At 37.4% G+C, this 17,213-nt stretch overlaps 1 protein-coding gene across 1 annotated transcript; it reads right to left on the minus strand.

The window, feature by feature from the left end:
• Positions 1-5,759: 5,759 nt before the first annotated feature.
• On the minus strand, positions 5,760-8,562 carry LOC142622095 (serine/threonine-protein kinase D6PK). Its single transcript, XM_075795525.1, has 2 exons — positions 7,586-8,562; positions 5,760-6,672 (listed from the first exon to the last, which is right to left on the minus strand). Exons 1-2 carry the CDS (start codon positions 8,269-8,271, stop codon positions 5,805-5,807), a joined length of 1,554 nt encoding a protein of 517 aa, XP_075651640.1. The 5' UTR covers positions 8,272-8,562; the 3' UTR covers positions 5,760-5,804.
• Positions 8,563-17,213: the final 8,651 nt, after the last annotated feature.

Consider the following 17,213-nt stretch of genomic DNA (forward strand, 5'->3'; position numbering starts at 1 on the left):
ACTTATTGAATAGTGTAAAACATGAGTTTTACACCTCATCCTTACCAAATTCGACTCATAATTAAATTTGCTTTTGTGATTTGCTAGTTTTTTCTTCAATTGTTGCTGAGTAATTAACTTGAGCAAGAATGTCATATTCCGAAAATAATATTTTTTTAAATATAAATCTTAGAAAAAGAATAGATTTTCCAACTAAATTCAAACACCTTGTTGCATTGAACAATAAAATATTAACTGTATTATTTTTTACCAATTACAATTAAATTCAATGCAGCTAAAAGTTTATATTTCATTGGAGAATCTAATTTATGGCGCCTAAGTGTTTACTTAGAATAAATGCACTTGCCTCTATAAATACATGACAACAAATTAATATTTTATCATAAAAGAAAAAACTATTATGTTTTACTGAATATATAGAAAAGAATAGACAAAAATACAATTTATATCCTATAACTTTGATCAATTTGTCATTTTAGTCCACTAAGTTTAAAAATTGTCATTTCATTCCATTAACTTTGAATAATTTGTCATTTTAGTCCGCTAAATTTAAACATATTTATTTTTTTCATTTAAATAAATTAAAGATTAACCTCTCAAATTGTTTTTTTTTAATATTAAAAATGTCAAACAACTTTGTCTTAAGGGAGTTTAATGGCAATGAACATAAGGACTAAAGTGATCATGTTATCAAAGTTAATAGAATTTAATGGCGATTTTTAAACCTAATGGACTAAAATGATATTTGATTAAAGTTATATGGTGTAAAGTGTATGTTTTGCCATTCTTTCCATTTCATTTCTTTTTTAAAGTCTCAAACATATGAAAATTATTGGACTTCTTTGTACATGTCCACACTCCGTTAGAGTCTATTGTGAAAACCAAGGAGAAACTATAATAAAAATTATGAAAATCAAAATTCGTGAAAGATTTGTGAACCTATTGATGAAATTGACTTAGATGATGAAGAAGGTGATTTGGTTGAACTTCAACATGAAACTTGGACAACTATGAACCAAATCTCTTTTGGAGTTTGTAAATCATTTTTAAGATAAACAATTATTTCCTTTTATTATTTTTTATTTTATAGATCTATGGTTTTAATCATATTTTAGTTTTTTTTTTTTTTTTGAAAGCAATCATATTTTAATTGTTAATTTGTGTGGAATTTAGATTTATTGCATAAATTCAATGAAATATGAGAATATTGCTGACAAAATATTTATGTCACAAAAACATGTTTAGCTGGTTACATGACTTATTAATCTAATGGGTCGTGCCAATCCATATTGACCATAATACATCCTATTTATCAAACAAGTTATGCGAGTCGTGTTGTGTTACTTGTTTAATAAATAGGTCGTGTTAGGGTCAAGGGTTCTTAACATGATTAATAAGCGTGCCATGTTTGTGTTGACCTATTAGTTTGTTGAGTTATTTAGGGTCTGTTTGTTAATATTGTTTGAACAACAGTTTTCGTTGTTTAAACAACATAATATGTATTTCCACAATACTTAAACAACTCTACTAGAACAATCTTACCAAACGGGCCCTTAGATTTTGGTTTTTGATTTCACAATAAATTAACAAAGTTATTCAAATTAATCTAGTTAGGCCAAATTATCAATTATGTATGTGACTGTTAGAGCATATATTATATGGCATATCAAATATGGTGACACTAATAGCATAATATCAATCACAATGGAGGCGTTGACATGGTGATGAAGTGGAAAACCCAAGGAAAATTATCTAATGAAAAACCTATTACGGGGAAACCTTCCCCAAAAAGACAATGCACTATATTGAGAGGTTTTACAAATTAGTATAAAACCTTTATACTTAGACTCTACAAACCATAGATGAGCTTACAGTAGAAACTTTCTACTACTCCAAAAACATTGAACTCTTCAATACATGGATGCCTTCATGGATGACACACTCGTGTTTATGACTGGAACTTCTAATTGACTCCAAAAACCTCTTGAAATTTTATTTTACATCAGGAAGTTTGTGGTAACACTTTAGCCTTGATCACCAATCTTCAAGGATACTATCTTTAGATTTTCTTTTTGCACTCAAATTTGATAGTGAAAATTGAGAGAAGTAGATTTGAAACTTTATTTGTGTGGCAAAGTGTTCTTTCTCTCTTGTTTTGATCGTCCATAATGTGTCCTTATATAGTCTAGCATGTGAGCATGAATTAGAGTTGAAACAAACGAATTACGAAGCCATATTAGAATTAGGTTACATGATTCTCGATCGATCGAAAGGTGTTGAAAATCTAGAAAATGTTCTTTCCTCAAACCATTCTTGGTTCTTCGTCATGGATTCAACAATCCACATCATAAACTCCACAAGGCTTAACAATGCACATCATATTGAACCTTATATAATTGAATACTCATGAGTCAACACAATATGTGAACACAAATTGTGACCCCTAGTAGACACCTTATTTTGTACCCGTTAATAGATTTTGGTCCCCGGCCTCAATGATGAGCTTGACATATGTCAACAAAGGGTATTTAAAGAGTTCACAATAGTTTGGAAGTAATTACAACTCAAAAGTGCTCAAATCGCGTTGAAAACGATTCCGAAAAGTGACCTTTTATTTCATTGAAAAGTAGACACACTGGGCTTCAATTTGAACACAAATTTTGCCTAATTTAGATTTATATTGTGTAAATTATGACTGTTTGAAATTGGACCATCAAAACTGTCAAGAATTAGGGCATGCTTACGGATGAATGAAGGGTGTGTGTGCACCCTCAAAAATGCGTACGCAGGCTGATTTTCTAGGCAGTAGAACTTCATTTTTAAGGGCCCAAATATCATTCTTTAATCTAAGCCGGCCCCTAGACCCTTGGGAACGTCCAAAGACCATTAAAAAGCCCCGAAAACCCTAATTTTAACGTATAAATACTCATATTATGTTTCCAATCAAGACCCTAGGTAGAGAGTGATTTTTTGGCCTCCATCTTCTCTAAAACCATATTTTAACTTAGCACGTTTTTTTACAAAATTAAAACCTCTCTTTAGTTAGTTCTAAGGTAGAAAGCTTGTTTTCCAAGTTGTTTTCTAAAACTTTTGTTCTTGAGTTATGATTACTAATTATTGTTGTGTTCTTTAATTATTCTTATTCCCTTAATCTAATCTTTGTGTTGAAGGCACTGAGGGATCGGTTAAACAATCTCAAATTTGTGATTCTAAAGCAAGGTGAGTCTCTTTCTCATGATTTGTCACTTTGCTACAAAGGATTCACATGATTCTTTGTTTGATGCTATCTTAATTGTTCTTACCATATTTGATTGATGTTATGATCTTTTTATCCATGTTTTAATATGATTTTAGGTTGTTTATAATTTGTTTTAGTTGTTCTTGGTATATTATTTTATTTCTATGTAAAGTTTAACATGTTATTTATTTTATGTGTGTTTAGGATATTTATTTGGTTTGCTTGTGGTTATTTTATTTATGCTGATGCTTTGTTTTGTTTGCTTTATGTTAGTTTAGCATTTAGGGTTCTAACATGCTTATTTGATTTCTATGTTTGTATCTTTAAATAATTAAATTCTTAAAAATGTAATTTTTCGAATCTATGCTAAAGGATGCGTATGCATCTTTGAGTATGCGTGCGCATGGTTTAACCATGCGTACTCATAATTGAGTAATGCGTACGCACCCTGAACCCATATTAGGCAAAATCTTGTTTTTATTTTTTTCAATCATTTTTTACATCTAATTTGATTCTGTTTGACTCTGTTTTAGGTTAATTATTTATGTTTAATTATTTTCCATGTTTGTTTGAATCTTTTTGCCATGTTTGTGATTTAATTGTTATCTTTTCCTTTTTAGTATATGTTTGATTGTGTTTTATTTGTTTCCTTTTATATTGTGATGTGATCCTTAATATGTTGTGTGTGTTATTTCGTTAAGTACATGATGTATGTTTAGGTTAAGGATTATGGATCTCTTAATAAATTTTTTAATTAAATATGGTCTAGCAACACATAATGGATGCCAGCCCACAAGCCGGACAGTCTTGGGTGTCTAACACCTTCCCAAGCTGTACCCATAAAATTGGTATGAAGACCTATGCATGTAAGTGATTGGCCCAAAAGTCCCAATATGGTTCTTAGACCTAATTTAGGTGGGGACTCCATTTTTCCCTGTCACGGTCCACTCGGCCAAGGTGTACTCCCTTGCACTCACACCCCTATTAATATATATTTATGAATTTATACCTTGTTGAAGAAACTTTGAGCTTTCAGGTTTAATGCAGATAGCAAATTTAGGGTCTGTTTGGATATCACTTATTGCTGAAAACTGAAAACATTGTAGAAAAATAATATTTAAATGTGTGAATAATGTCGTGGGACCCAGTTTTAAAGAAAAATTTGCTGAAGTCTGTACTTGCAGGTCTTATGAACAGTGCACGGGACCACCCAAAAAACGCAGCCATCAGCACAAACGCAAACGCATTGCTATCCAACTAACACTTAGACTTATATATAAATTTTAGTAGTTCTCAAGTAAAATATAAAAGCCAATTTTTTTTTTTTGGGTGCTAAAATGAAAATATCTCCTAAAACATAAGGAATTATTACAAATTTTTTTGACAAGCAGCAAACTTGGCTAGTGCATGCGACCGAGTTTGCTTTCCTTTCCACAGTTGTTAATAACTGTTGTGGTTGATTTATAAAAAAAATGTTGTTATAGTAAACTCATGTTAAAGTAATGCTGCTAGAATCACAACATTCCACCTTTACAGATATGAAAAAAGTTGTGATTGGGAGTAAATTTAACCTTCCATTCTTCCATAGATTTTTTTTTACGGTTTATGAATATACGTTGGTCTAGACTAGATTTCTAGAGCTGACTGACTAAAGAATCTGCATAAAGTAGTTAGAAAAGAATTGTTAAGTTGAGATCAACTAGGCCTGGTTTGTCTCAGTGCTGTCAAGAATTAAAACTGATTGACAGTGAAAATATGAATGAAGGGAACATGTACGCATAAGAATATTGGCAAATGCATCATCCCCTTCATATCATTTTACATGCAATTTCTTCGTCATATTAGTAGTACAGCCTCAATCATTCCTTACTAATCACCATCATACTAATTTCGATACCCCTGACCAGGAAAGAACACTATGATTAAAGTATCATTTTGATAAAAAGCCTGTAATTGCAGAGGAATAATGCACTTTCTTGGAAGAATTCAAGGAAGCAGAATCCCTCATTGTTAAAGACCTATGCGACAGGGATACCACATTTTCTCATGGTCGGGTGCATTCAAAGTCCCACAACACAGTATAACTTTTTTTTATGTGTGTTGTCTAAATCAAATTTGCCTTTTTACAAAAGTTCATTTGTGGACAAAGCTTAAAAATTTAGAGGGCCTCATTTCAGACAAATTGTGATCATGCAAAAGGGAGAATCACAAAAAGGGCTTGAGACCCACCATTAAAAGACTACCTTTGGAACTCTTCTTCTAAAAGATTCACAAAAGCTAGGGGATGAAAATCATACTCAACAAATGTCAGCTTCATTTTCACGTCCCTTTATTTCTTATCTCCCTTTTTTTCAAGTATTTGGAAAGGATTCATGTGAGTTCAAATTCATCATCCATGTGCCATACAATAGAGACTAGAAAGCAAGAACAAGAACCATAAATATCTATTTTTATGAGGAAAAAGGGTATAATCATGTAAAGGAATAAAATTTCATTGACAAGATGAAAAAAAAATCTTCCTCAGGGATAACCATTACCTCTTTTTTGCTTTGGCTACTAGAAGTCATTAAAAAAATTCAAAATCTAAGTAAGGACCAGATGAGCTATCTGAGTCAGTAGCACCCTTGTCATTGGGAGGCACTGATGACTTGAAAGCATTGTTCAAAAATGCAAGATCAATTGGTTTTGGAATTTCTGGAGGGTGAGTACTGCGAATGAGAGCCCAATTAACACTTTCAAAGAAGGGATGCTGTTTGATCTCAGTGGCACCTCTTTTGAATCCTAGTCTCTTTTGTGGGTCCTTTACAAGCAGGCCCCGGATCAAATCCTTAGCTGCAAAGCTGATACTTGATCCGTCCTGAAATTTTAGTGGTTGACCAACAACATTGAATAATGTCTCGCGGTTTCCATTGCCTTTAAAGGGTGTCCTCCCATGTAGCAACTCATACAAGAAAATACCAAATGTCCACCAATCGACAGCACTCCCATGACCATCCCCTCTAATTATCTCAGGGGCTAAATATTCATGTGTACCAACAAATGACATAGAGCGAGCGCTAGTTGGCTCTGCAATTAGTACAGGAAGTGAATCTGCATTTGTCATTCTTTCACTCCTTGCCTTTGTTATTTTGGAATTGAAAAATCTAGGCTTAAAGCAAGAAGGTTGTAAGCAAGAAGGCTCCACACAAACGGGTAATTTGCAAGCTGGATCAATGCATGATGGCTGAATACAGTAAGAAGATATCCGGCATGATGGATCTACACTGGATTGAACAAGGGTGGGATTCACATAGCATCTTAATGATAAGTCAAAATCAGAGAGCATGATGTGCCCATCCTCCCTTACCAATACATTTTCAGGCTTTAAGTCCCTGTACACCACTCCCATCATGTGTAAATACTCAAGCGCAAGAAGAACTTCAGAAGCATAAAATCTGCAAGGGCAAAAGAGAAAATCAGACAAATTTTTCTTGATTGGTGACATTGTAAATATTTGCACCCTCCGAACTCAAGTTGGAAAACTTTCAAATAACCCAAGGAAACCATTTACTTTAATTTATTGAGCAGTCTCTAATGACACACCTTTTGTCTTTTATAATCAGAAATTTGAACATAAACAAGCCTAGAGTGCATGAGGATGGTGCTAAGGATGCTTGGGCAAACTAAAATGACATTATTAGCAAAACATAGTTCATTAATCTGAGTTTAGTTGATAACTATACCCTACAAATCACCAACTTTCTTAATGTCCACTAGAGTTCCATAATGAGATGCTAAATAGGAGTATAAACAACTTCATCAAAGGATATTCCAGCATTGAAGTACCCGCGGTTACTCAAGAATTCACATTCTAATACTGAATGTGGAACTCATAACTAAGGTCAGGAGAAGTTAGATTTAATGCGTACAACAAACAAGGCCCATCACTATCACAAGTACACCCATGATTTCTGCTACCTCTCAGCAATCATTCAAGATTCATTGTCACAGCTCATACAGTCATGCATTTGTACCTCCCTCTCACATATGTATGACTGTATGAGACTGAGACCCATCTGCACAAGCATATGAGAACAGTGTTGCATACAGCTGTAACATATAATACCACCTGCATTCTTTTCCCTCATTATCGAAAACTAATGCATACAATAGACAAGTACTTGTTTCCCTTTCTCTTTCTAGTTCCACGTACTTGTTTCCCTTTCTCTTTCTAGTTCCACAAACTAGTATTTTTCAGTAGCATCTATCCTAATTAACACTGTTTCATCACAACTTAACACAAACAAAAACAATATTCAACAGATAAACAAAAAGAAACAAATGGGAATTTCAAAGTTTACGACTAACCTTGCTACCTGCTCCGTAAAATGCTTGCCCGGCTGGCGTTGCCGGAGAGTGTGAAGATCACCACCGCTGCAGAACTCCATTAACAAGCAAGAAAACTTGTCAGTCTCAAAATGAGAATAAAGGGTTGGAAGGAATGGATGGTCCAACAAACCCAATATATCCCTCTCAGTCTGAGCTCTCACAAGCTTCTTCCTTCCAGCCAACATAGCCTTATCCATAACTTTCATTGCAAACAAGCAACCCATCCCTCTTAACTCAGCCAAATACACACTCCCAATATCCCCACTTCCAAGCTTCTTCAAAAGCCTGAAATTCCCTATACCCAAGTCCCCATCTTTAGCTTTAAAACACTGAATGGCATCCCATCTAATATCATTGCCTTTGTGAGGCTTTGAAGGGTGAAAACTCCTAAAGCTTGATTCATTTCCATCAAAGCTATTGGATTTACTTGCATTACTCAAACTGCTTATCTCACTTTCCTCACAGTCCAATACAGGTTCAGCATTCTTGTGAGCCTCAACAGTGCTGGCATTGCTCATGTTGCTGCTACTCACACTGATATCAGACCCAAAAACTGTACTGCTACAAAGACTGGTGCTAACACTGGCATTGAAACTAAGGTCTTGAAGGTTGCTAGTGATGGATTGGGTGCCATTATTTTCACTAGTATGGACTGGTTTATCCATGCCTGAGGGAGACAGAGATAAGGAATTTTTAAGTTTTTTAAAAAGTGTTTGATGAAAGGTCTAAGAGAAGGGTTTTGGTTGTGTTTAAAATGTGAGAGGATGATGAGGTCAAGGTGGGTGGGGGTGAGACCGAGGTGGTCAAAGAAGGGCGAGAGAGATGCGGGCGTGAAGAGAGCTGAGCGTAAAGACCCAAAAGGAAAGGGTGAAAAAGGGTATTCAAATTTGAAATGAGGGGACGAGAGAGTGAGAGTGAGAATGAGTGAGAGAACCAATGAGTAATGAGTTGGGTTTTGAGTCCATTTCTCTCTTGCACTGTCCTAGAAAATGTTACAGCTTGGAGACAAAACACAGAAAGAGAATCACAGAGAGAGAGAGAGAGAGAGAGAGTCCCTGTTTCCGAGGAGGACAAAAGCCTTTCAGTTTTTCTAAACGAACATGTTCAAAAGTTAAAACCCCTCCCCAGCCAATACCGTTACTTTGGGGTTTTGGATTTGTAGCTGGAATGAGATACATCATGGTATGAGTTGTTGCCTTGTTGGGGGATAAATTATGAATATTGGCTGAAATTCCATTAAAATTTTTACAACGCAACAAGTTATTATTAGTAGGCAAAAGTTTGCCAACTTAAATAAAAATTAGTAAAAACTTATTAATTTATTTATTGTGAAAATTATTGTATATGTTCCGGATTTGATGTTAATTCAACTTTTGTGAAATCATTATTAATTTACTTGTTATAGATCCGCAAGCTCATACGTTGGATTAACAGTAAGTTTAGAATGCAAAAGTTATTACTTGGATGATAATGGTAGAGGAGAGGTTGATGGTTTCTAAGGAGAGGGTGCAGTGTATGGTAGACAGTAAGTCGTGGATTGTGGATTCCATTGGATATTCCCAAGAACCAAAATTTTAGAGCATTGGTTAAATTATCATTATTTTAGGTAAATTTGTTAAATAGAGAAATTTGGAATATTTACTGTCAGTGGTTGAAGTTTACATTTTACGCCAAGAGAAATGGAGAAATTATAATGTTCTTATGGTAGACAAGTGACGTGGTCCACCATTCTACTAAAAGATTTTCACCTGTTTAAAATTGTTGAGTTAAATTTTTTTTTTTTTTTAAACAGAAGCTGATTAATGACTCAACAATTTTAAACAAGTGGGAGTTTTTTAGTGGAATGGTGGACAAGTGACGTGATCCACCAGAGGACTGTATAATTTCTCGAGAAATGTAAGATCACAATATTTTCACAATAAATTTTAAATAGTAAGTTGCTATTAACTTTTATTAGTGGGCAAAGTAATAATTTCAGTAATGAACCTAGATTAAAACCAATAATAATTAAGTCATCTAGAATTTGTTGCGAAATTATTGTATAAATATTGTGAATGCCGCATTACATTTAATAACGACTAAGCAGAAGCATGACCCTTTTCCCTGCAATCCATTAATTACCAAATAAAATAAAAAATAAATAAAAATTGTCATATGTTTTTTTTTTAGAACTATCATATGTTAATAGTATAAACAATGCAAGGAATAGTAGGTTCCAGTTAATTCAACTGGTAGAGTCTGGTTGAATAAGAAATCTGGAGTACAATTTTCACTTACACAAAAAACCGATTGGTATAAAAAGCAGAATTATCAAAGTAGACATCATAGGTTGAAACTCTAAAAAAATAAATAATGCAATGAATAATTAATATGATGCAAATGACTGACACTAAAAATGAGTTGAACATTGCTGGATGCACATTAATTTGTACGATTTTTACCAACTCCTTTAAATCAATGGGTTTTGGCTTACTTCCAATACTGTTTAAAAATGAATCTTCTTTTGTTTTAATGAGAGATTGCCACATCACCTACTAATTAAATAAAATGTAGGGATTAAAACTCACTATTACTTATTATCGTATATTTAAAATAAAAGGGCATGTCCAGTTAAAAAAGAACTGAAGGTAAATCACGCCTTAAACCAATGGAGTAAAGAAGGGGTTAAAAAAGGTAACATAAATCTTTTAGAGCTAATAATGTTGCTAGAGTTATGTATTATCTAAATATCGTAAGGATAAATGATGCTTTGATGGAAATAAGATTATGCAGATTCCTTACCGGTAGACATAGCAAAAAGGCTGAGACGTTACACCAGCTTTCTTTATTACATTATTTAGTTTCCATTGGTGATTATCATTGATAATCTTATTATGTGTTTCTAAAAGTTAAGTCTTTTTGGATGTATAATACTATAAGTGTTTTTTCGAGACTTTCTCACATTTTTCGGTTAAAAAATACTTAATATTCTTTAAAAAAAAAAAAAAAAAAAAAAAGTAGAAGTCATGGGTTTATCCGTTTATGGATTCCATTGGATATTCCCAAGAACCATAATTTTAGAGGGAAGAGTTAAGAGGCCCACCTTTGGTCAATCATGGTTTTTGATGCACATTAGTTAAATGGAGAAAGTTTTGAACATTTGCATTCACTCGTTAGACCAAGTAGCCAACTCTCATGACCAGAAATGTGCCATCCATTATTGTTCCACCCCCCCCCCCCCCCCCCCCCCCCCCCCCCCCCCCCCCCCAAAAAAAAAAAGTCATATGTAAGCAATTGATGCCTAATGCCCCAAATAGAAAAAAACCCCCAAATTTTAATTAAATTAAGCTCAAATATTTGACATTACTTAAAATAATTTTTTTTATCAAGTAGAAATGTTACATTCATAATATTTTTTACAATATTTTTACAACAAATTCTAAGTAGTAGGTTATTAGAGGCTGTTACTTATTGAATACAACATAAATAATTTCAGTAGTAAGTTTAAATTAAAACTATTAACAGCTTAACAATTAGGATTTGTTGTGAAAAATATTATGAATGTAACACATCTAAAAAAAACAATACAGAAAAAAAAATTCACAACGTTTTTTACAATAATTCAGTTGACAAACTTTTATTAGTTTTTACCTAGGTCCACCACTAATATTGCTCTTTTACTTACCACTATCAGTCTACCATATCAACAGGTGTGAAAGTTTTGTCAATTTTTTGTGTCTATAGACTTTCTAAAAAAAATCTACATTATTCATGTTAATTAGTAATAATTTTGCATCTAAAATAAGATAATAAAATTTAAGTAATATTTTTTTTAAAGTCATATTTAAATATATTAAAGGCCTCAATTTCAGTTTTCGCCTTAGGCCCTCAAATGCATCAAGCCGCTCCTGATTATACCATATTATTTTACAATATAACCAACTTCCCAACTTTTATTTTCCTATTTTACTCATTAAAATAATATATATTACCCACTAAAATAATATAATATATAATTTTTGTGTTGCTGCTGTGGGGGGTAAAAATGTTCGAACAAACGTTTGGGCTTTGTGCCTGATTGGTTAATACAAGTCTGTTTGGTCAGGGTCCATAGGCCCACAAGTCAGTCCGCATTATAGTGGTCTGAGGAGTTGTCCGAGGAGGAGTATATCCTCGGACAGGCCCAGCAATGGCCCTGGGACTTGCTAGACGGATTGGAGGCAGAATTCTGGAAGAACTGGTGGGTATAAGTGTGATCCAAGCACCCTTTAGAAGCAAGAACGTGTGAGAAATATCTGAAGAAAAAGTTGCCACCACCACATTAAAGGCCCTGTATCTACCTCCCTAGCCGCATTAATGGGAAAATGACCTCTGAACAATATAATTCAGCCTTCCTGCTATTATTTGAAGACTTTAAGAAGGTGGTGGATGGGACAAGTATCTAAGGGGAAGGTTTGTATGACACGTGGATGAAAAAGAGAAGAAGAAGAAGTATATAAGAAGACGAGAGAGGAAAGAAGGGGGGACCTGCTTCTGAGCTAAAAAAAGAACTAAGAATTGTAATCTTTGGCATAGAAAGAGAAGTACTATACCACTCGTCCTCGGCTTACGTCCGAGGAGGTTTCTTTGTCATATTTACTTATCATTTGCATAGATTGTGGCACTTTAGCCTGTTAATTAACTTCCAACATCCCAATCCTAGGTTTCAAACCCATACTCTACAAATTTCATTAAGGCTTATTGGGCCTGAGCCCATCACTTGTTTTGGGGTCCGGGTACAATTGTGCACTTACAATTGGCGCCGTCTGTGGGAATCTAGCGTGGAAGGAATTGGAACATCATGGCAGGCTTAGGTTCGCATCATGCTGAATCTCAGGGATCCCAGCCCGAAGATCTTTTTGAGCGTCTTGAGTGTCGGAGGGATCGAGAGAGAAGTGTGCATACTGTATATCCTAGCGCGAGTCATACGCGTGGTGGAAGCAGTGCCACCCATGAGGATGATGCCAATGCCATGCAGAGGGAGATTGACTACCTTAAGAAAAAGCTGCGCTGTGTCAGACGAAGGCGGGCTTCACCCCCATCTAATCCTTCCTCAGGAGGGTCCCGGGGAAGTAGTTACAGTCCAAGGTCTAGGACTCCCCCCAGCGAAACCTTCTCTTACCAAAGGGATGACCTACCAAGTCGTAAGCATAGGAAGCTTCCCTCCAGGGGCTTGGGGAACGATGCTATGAGCCGAGCGTTACACCAACTTTCTAGATCGCCCTTCTCACGCAGGATCGAGAAGGGAAGGCTCCCTAGACGGTTCACCCAGCCCACCTTCACCATTTATAACGGCAGGACAGACCCGGTGGAACATGTGAGCCACTTTAATCAAAGGATGGCGGTGCATTCTCAGAACGAAACCTTGATGTGCAAAGTCTTCCCTTCTAGCCTGAGGCTTGTTGCTATGAGATGGTTTAACGGACTAAAGTCGGGGTCTATCGATTCGTTCATGGAACTTACTAGGGCATTCGCATCTCAATTCATTACATGCAGTAGAGTTCCTCGACCGTTGGACTCGCTATTATCTATGGCAATGAGGCAGGGTGAGACATTGAAAGCATACTCCGACAAGTATTGGGAGATGTTCAATGAGATTGATGGAGATTTTGACGAAGTGGAGATTAATACTTTTAAAGTGGGCCTTCCCACTGATCATGACTTAAGGAAATCCTTGACCAAAAAGCCCGTACGGAGTGTACGCCGCCTCATAGACCGTATCGACGAGTACAAAAGGGTTGAGGAAGATCAGCAGCAGGGTAAGGGTAAGGCGAAGGTTATCCCGCAGGAGAGAAGGGATTTCAAGTCGGATAGGTACCATAACAATAAGTCGAGGAGAGATTACTTTGGGCAATCTGGCTCAACCACTCCTCAAGCAGTTAACATTGTATTCCGAGAAGCAGTGCACCAACTGCTAGATAAAGTCCGTAAGGAGCCCTACTTCAAGTGGCCCAATAAGATGGCCGGGGACCCCACGAAGCGGAATCAGAACCTCTTTTGTCAATGTCATTAGGATGTGGGTCATACTACCGAGAATTGTCAGACCCTCTGGAACCATCCAGAGCAGCTTGTTAGCGAGGGAAAATTGAAGCAGCACCTGTATCAACCAAACGGGCAGGGTAGTCAGTCGGGTTCAAATAATCAGAAGAACAACTCATCTCGGCCGCCCTTGGGGACGATTAACGTCATATTCGCTGCACCTGGCAGGACTGGTTCCTGTCCTACCAGGGTGATGACAGTGTCACACTTCCAGGCTGAGGAGTCAGGCTCGAGGCTGAAGAGGATCAGAGGGAGTGTGCCTATCCTAGGATTCTTTGATGAGGATAAGGTTGGGACTATTCAACCCCATGATGACGCCCTGGTGGTCACGTTGAGGATAACGAATTACGACGTCAAAATGGTGATGATCGATCAAGGTAGCGGTGCAAATATTATGTACCCTGATTTATTCAAGGGGCTTAAGTTAAAACTGGAGGATCTCACTCCCTATGACTCACCATTAATAAGTTTTGAAGGGAAGACTGTTATACCAAAGGGGCAGATTCGATTACCCGTACAGTTTGGCTCGAAAATGGTTAAGGTGGATTTTATTGTGGTTGACACATATTCTCCATACACGGCCATTCTTGCCAGGCCTTGCCTGTACGCTTTAGGTGTCGTCTCCTCGACTTTGCATGTTAAAGTAAAATTTCCTTCGGGGGGATTCATCGAAGAAATTCTTGGTAGCCAATCAGTGGCAAGGCAATGCATATTGGCTGCAGTACTGCATCAAGCCAAATCAGAGTCCTCGGCCTCGGCTGCGGAAGACTTATAGCAATTAACGACTCTGGATGCGCCCAGTGCGGTGACAACAGAGGATGCCATGTGTGAAGATATGGAAAGATTCCTTATAACCGATGATCCCGAAAGGTTCTTCCAAGTTGGGACACGATTACCACACTAAGAGAAGATGGAATTGGTGAAGTTTTTGAAAGACAACATCGATGTCTTTGCCTGGGATCCCTATGAGGCTCCAGGGGTTGACCCAAGCTTCATTTGCCATCATTTGAATGTCAACCCTACCTTTGTTCCCAGAAGGCAACCACCTCAGCGCTCTTCGAAAGAGCATTCTGAGGCTGTCAAGGAGGAGACGCTCAAGCTCAAAAGGGCTGGGGCTATTAAAGAGGTTTTCTATTCGGAATGGTTGGTGCACATAGTTGTAGTTAAAAAGAAGAATGGAAAGTGGAGAGTATGTGTGGACTTCATATACCTAAACAAAGCCTGCCCAAAGGACTCGTTCCCGATGCCACACATCGATCAGCTTGTGGATGCTACGGTTGGGCATCCTCGGATGAGCTTTTTAGATGCTTTCCAAGGCTATCACCAAATACCATTGGCATTGGGTGATTAGGAGAAGACTGCTTTCATTACTCCAACAGAGAATTATAATTATAAAGTAATGCCGTTCGGGTTGAAAAATGCCAGGGCTACTTACCAAAGGATGATGACCAGAATGTTTGAATCACAACTTGGAAAGACCATTGAGGTATATGTGGATGATATGATAGTGAAGAGTAAGACAGTACCTATGCATGTGAAAGATCTAGACGATACCTTTCAAATACTTAGGAAGTACAAGTTACGCCTTAACACCTCAAAGTGTTCTTTTGGGGTGGATTCCAGAAAGTTTCTGGGCTACATGGTGACTCATATAGGAATAGAGGTAAATCCGACATAGGTTAGGGCCATTCAGGGCTTGCAACCACCTCAGAATCCAAAAGAAGTTTAGAAATTGACCGGGATGACTGCTGCTTTCAGCAGATTTATCTATCGGTCAACTGACAGGTGTAGACTCTTTTTCCAACTGTTAAATAAATGGAAAGGATTCCAATGGTCCGAGGAGTGTGCTTTAGCTTTCCAGCAACTTAAGGAATATCTTTCTTGGCCGCCCATTATGTCTCGGCCGGAGGTCGATGAAATCCTGTTTGCATACCTAGTTGTAGCCATCCATGCAGTCAGCCTGGTTCTTATAAGGGACGACAGCGGGGTACAAATACCGGTTTATTATGTCAGCAAATCCTTGAATGAAGCTGAGTTACGTTATTTGCCTTTAGAGAAGGCAATTCTGGCTGTAGTCCATGCCATGCGGAAGCTTCCTCACTGTTTTCAGTCCCACACCGTTGTGGTTTTAACCCAACTGCCTCTCAAGTCAGTGTTACGAAGTGCTGACTACTCGGGAAGGGTAGCTAAGTGGGGGACTATTTTAGGACCTTTTAATATCAAATACATGCCACGCACCTCGGTGAAGGGCCAGGTTCTCACGGATTTGGTGGCAGAATTCGTCGAACCATCGTTAGAAGAAACTGCGAAGGAATTACACATGGATGAAAAATTAGTTGGCATGATCATGGGCAAAGGACCTCCGATCTGGAAAGTGTATGTTGATGGGGCAGCCAACCAGAGGGGGTCTGGCGTTGGACTTGTTTTCGTATCCCCTGAGGGAATTGTTTTTGAGAAATAATTGAGATTAGCATTCTCAGCCACTAATAACGAGGCCGAGTACGAAGCGGTTTTGGTTGGTATGAATATGGTATGTAGAATGGGGGGAAAGACAATTCATATGTTCTCGAATTCTCAATTAGTCGTGGGCCAAGTGACGGGGACCATGGAGGCTAGGGATCCAAGAATGCAAAAGTACCTGACCCAAGTCAAGTGTTTACAATCCGAGTTCGATTCCTTCATCCTTTCGCACGTTTCTAGAAGTGGAAACACACATACGGACTCGTTGGCTACTTTGGTGACATCCTCAGCTCAATGTTTGCCCAGGATTATCCTCGTCGAAGACTTGATAGAACCAGCTCTAACTACTGCAAGTGTCGTCCGTATCCATCTGATAAGGCCTGGACCTAGCTAGATTGACCCTGTGGTCTCTTTTCTAAAGGGCGATATTCTTCCCGAGGATAAGTCTGAAGTAGATAAGATTCGTCGAAAGGCACCTCGTTTCTGGTTGTCCGAGGATTAGAAATTGTATAAACGCTCCTTTTTCGGACCATACTTGCTATGTGTACATCCTGAAGCAACGGAGGCACTTTTGGAAGAATTACATGAGGAAATTTGTGGAAGCCATACTGGGGGAAGATCCTTAGCCCATAGGGCTCTGACTCAGGGATATTGGTTGCCCAATATACAGAGGGAAGCGCAAGACTACGTAAGAAAGTGTGACCAATGCCAAAGGTTCGTTCCTAATGTTCATCAACCTAGGGGAGTCCTTAATCCTTTGTCCAGTCCTTGGCCATTCGCTCAATGGGGACTGGATATAGTTGGACCCTTTTTGAAGGCTGAGGGAAACAAAAGATGGTTGCTTGTGGAAACTGATTACTTCACTAAGTGGGTCGAAGCGGAGCCCTTATCAAATATTAGGGATACCGACTCCAAGAAGTTTATTTGGAAGAATATTATCACTAGATTTGGGGTACCTCACACACTTATTTCGGATAATGGCGTCCAATTTGATAGTAAAGCTTTCAGGAAATATTGTAGTGACATGGGCATCACAAATAGATACTCCACCTCAGCTTATCCTCAGGGAAATGGACAGGCCGAGACCGTT

This window comes from Castanea sativa, chromosome 1 (genome assembly GCF_040712315.1).
Source record: "Castanea sativa cultivar Marrone di Chiusa Pesio chromosome 1, ASM4071231v1".
Taxonomy (NCBI): Eukaryota; Viridiplantae; Streptophyta; class Magnoliopsida; order Fagales; family Fagaceae; genus Castanea; species Castanea sativa.

Coding starts and splice junctions, on each gene's coding strand:
- LOC142622095 (XM_075795525.1), bottom strand. CDS start 8,271: ATGGATAAACCAGTCCATACTAGTGAAAATAATGGCACCCAATCCATC. Junction 6,673..7,585: donor TTTACGGAGCAGGTAGCAAG/GTTAGTCGTAAA, acceptor TTGCCCTTGCAG/ATTTTATGCTTCTGAAGTTC.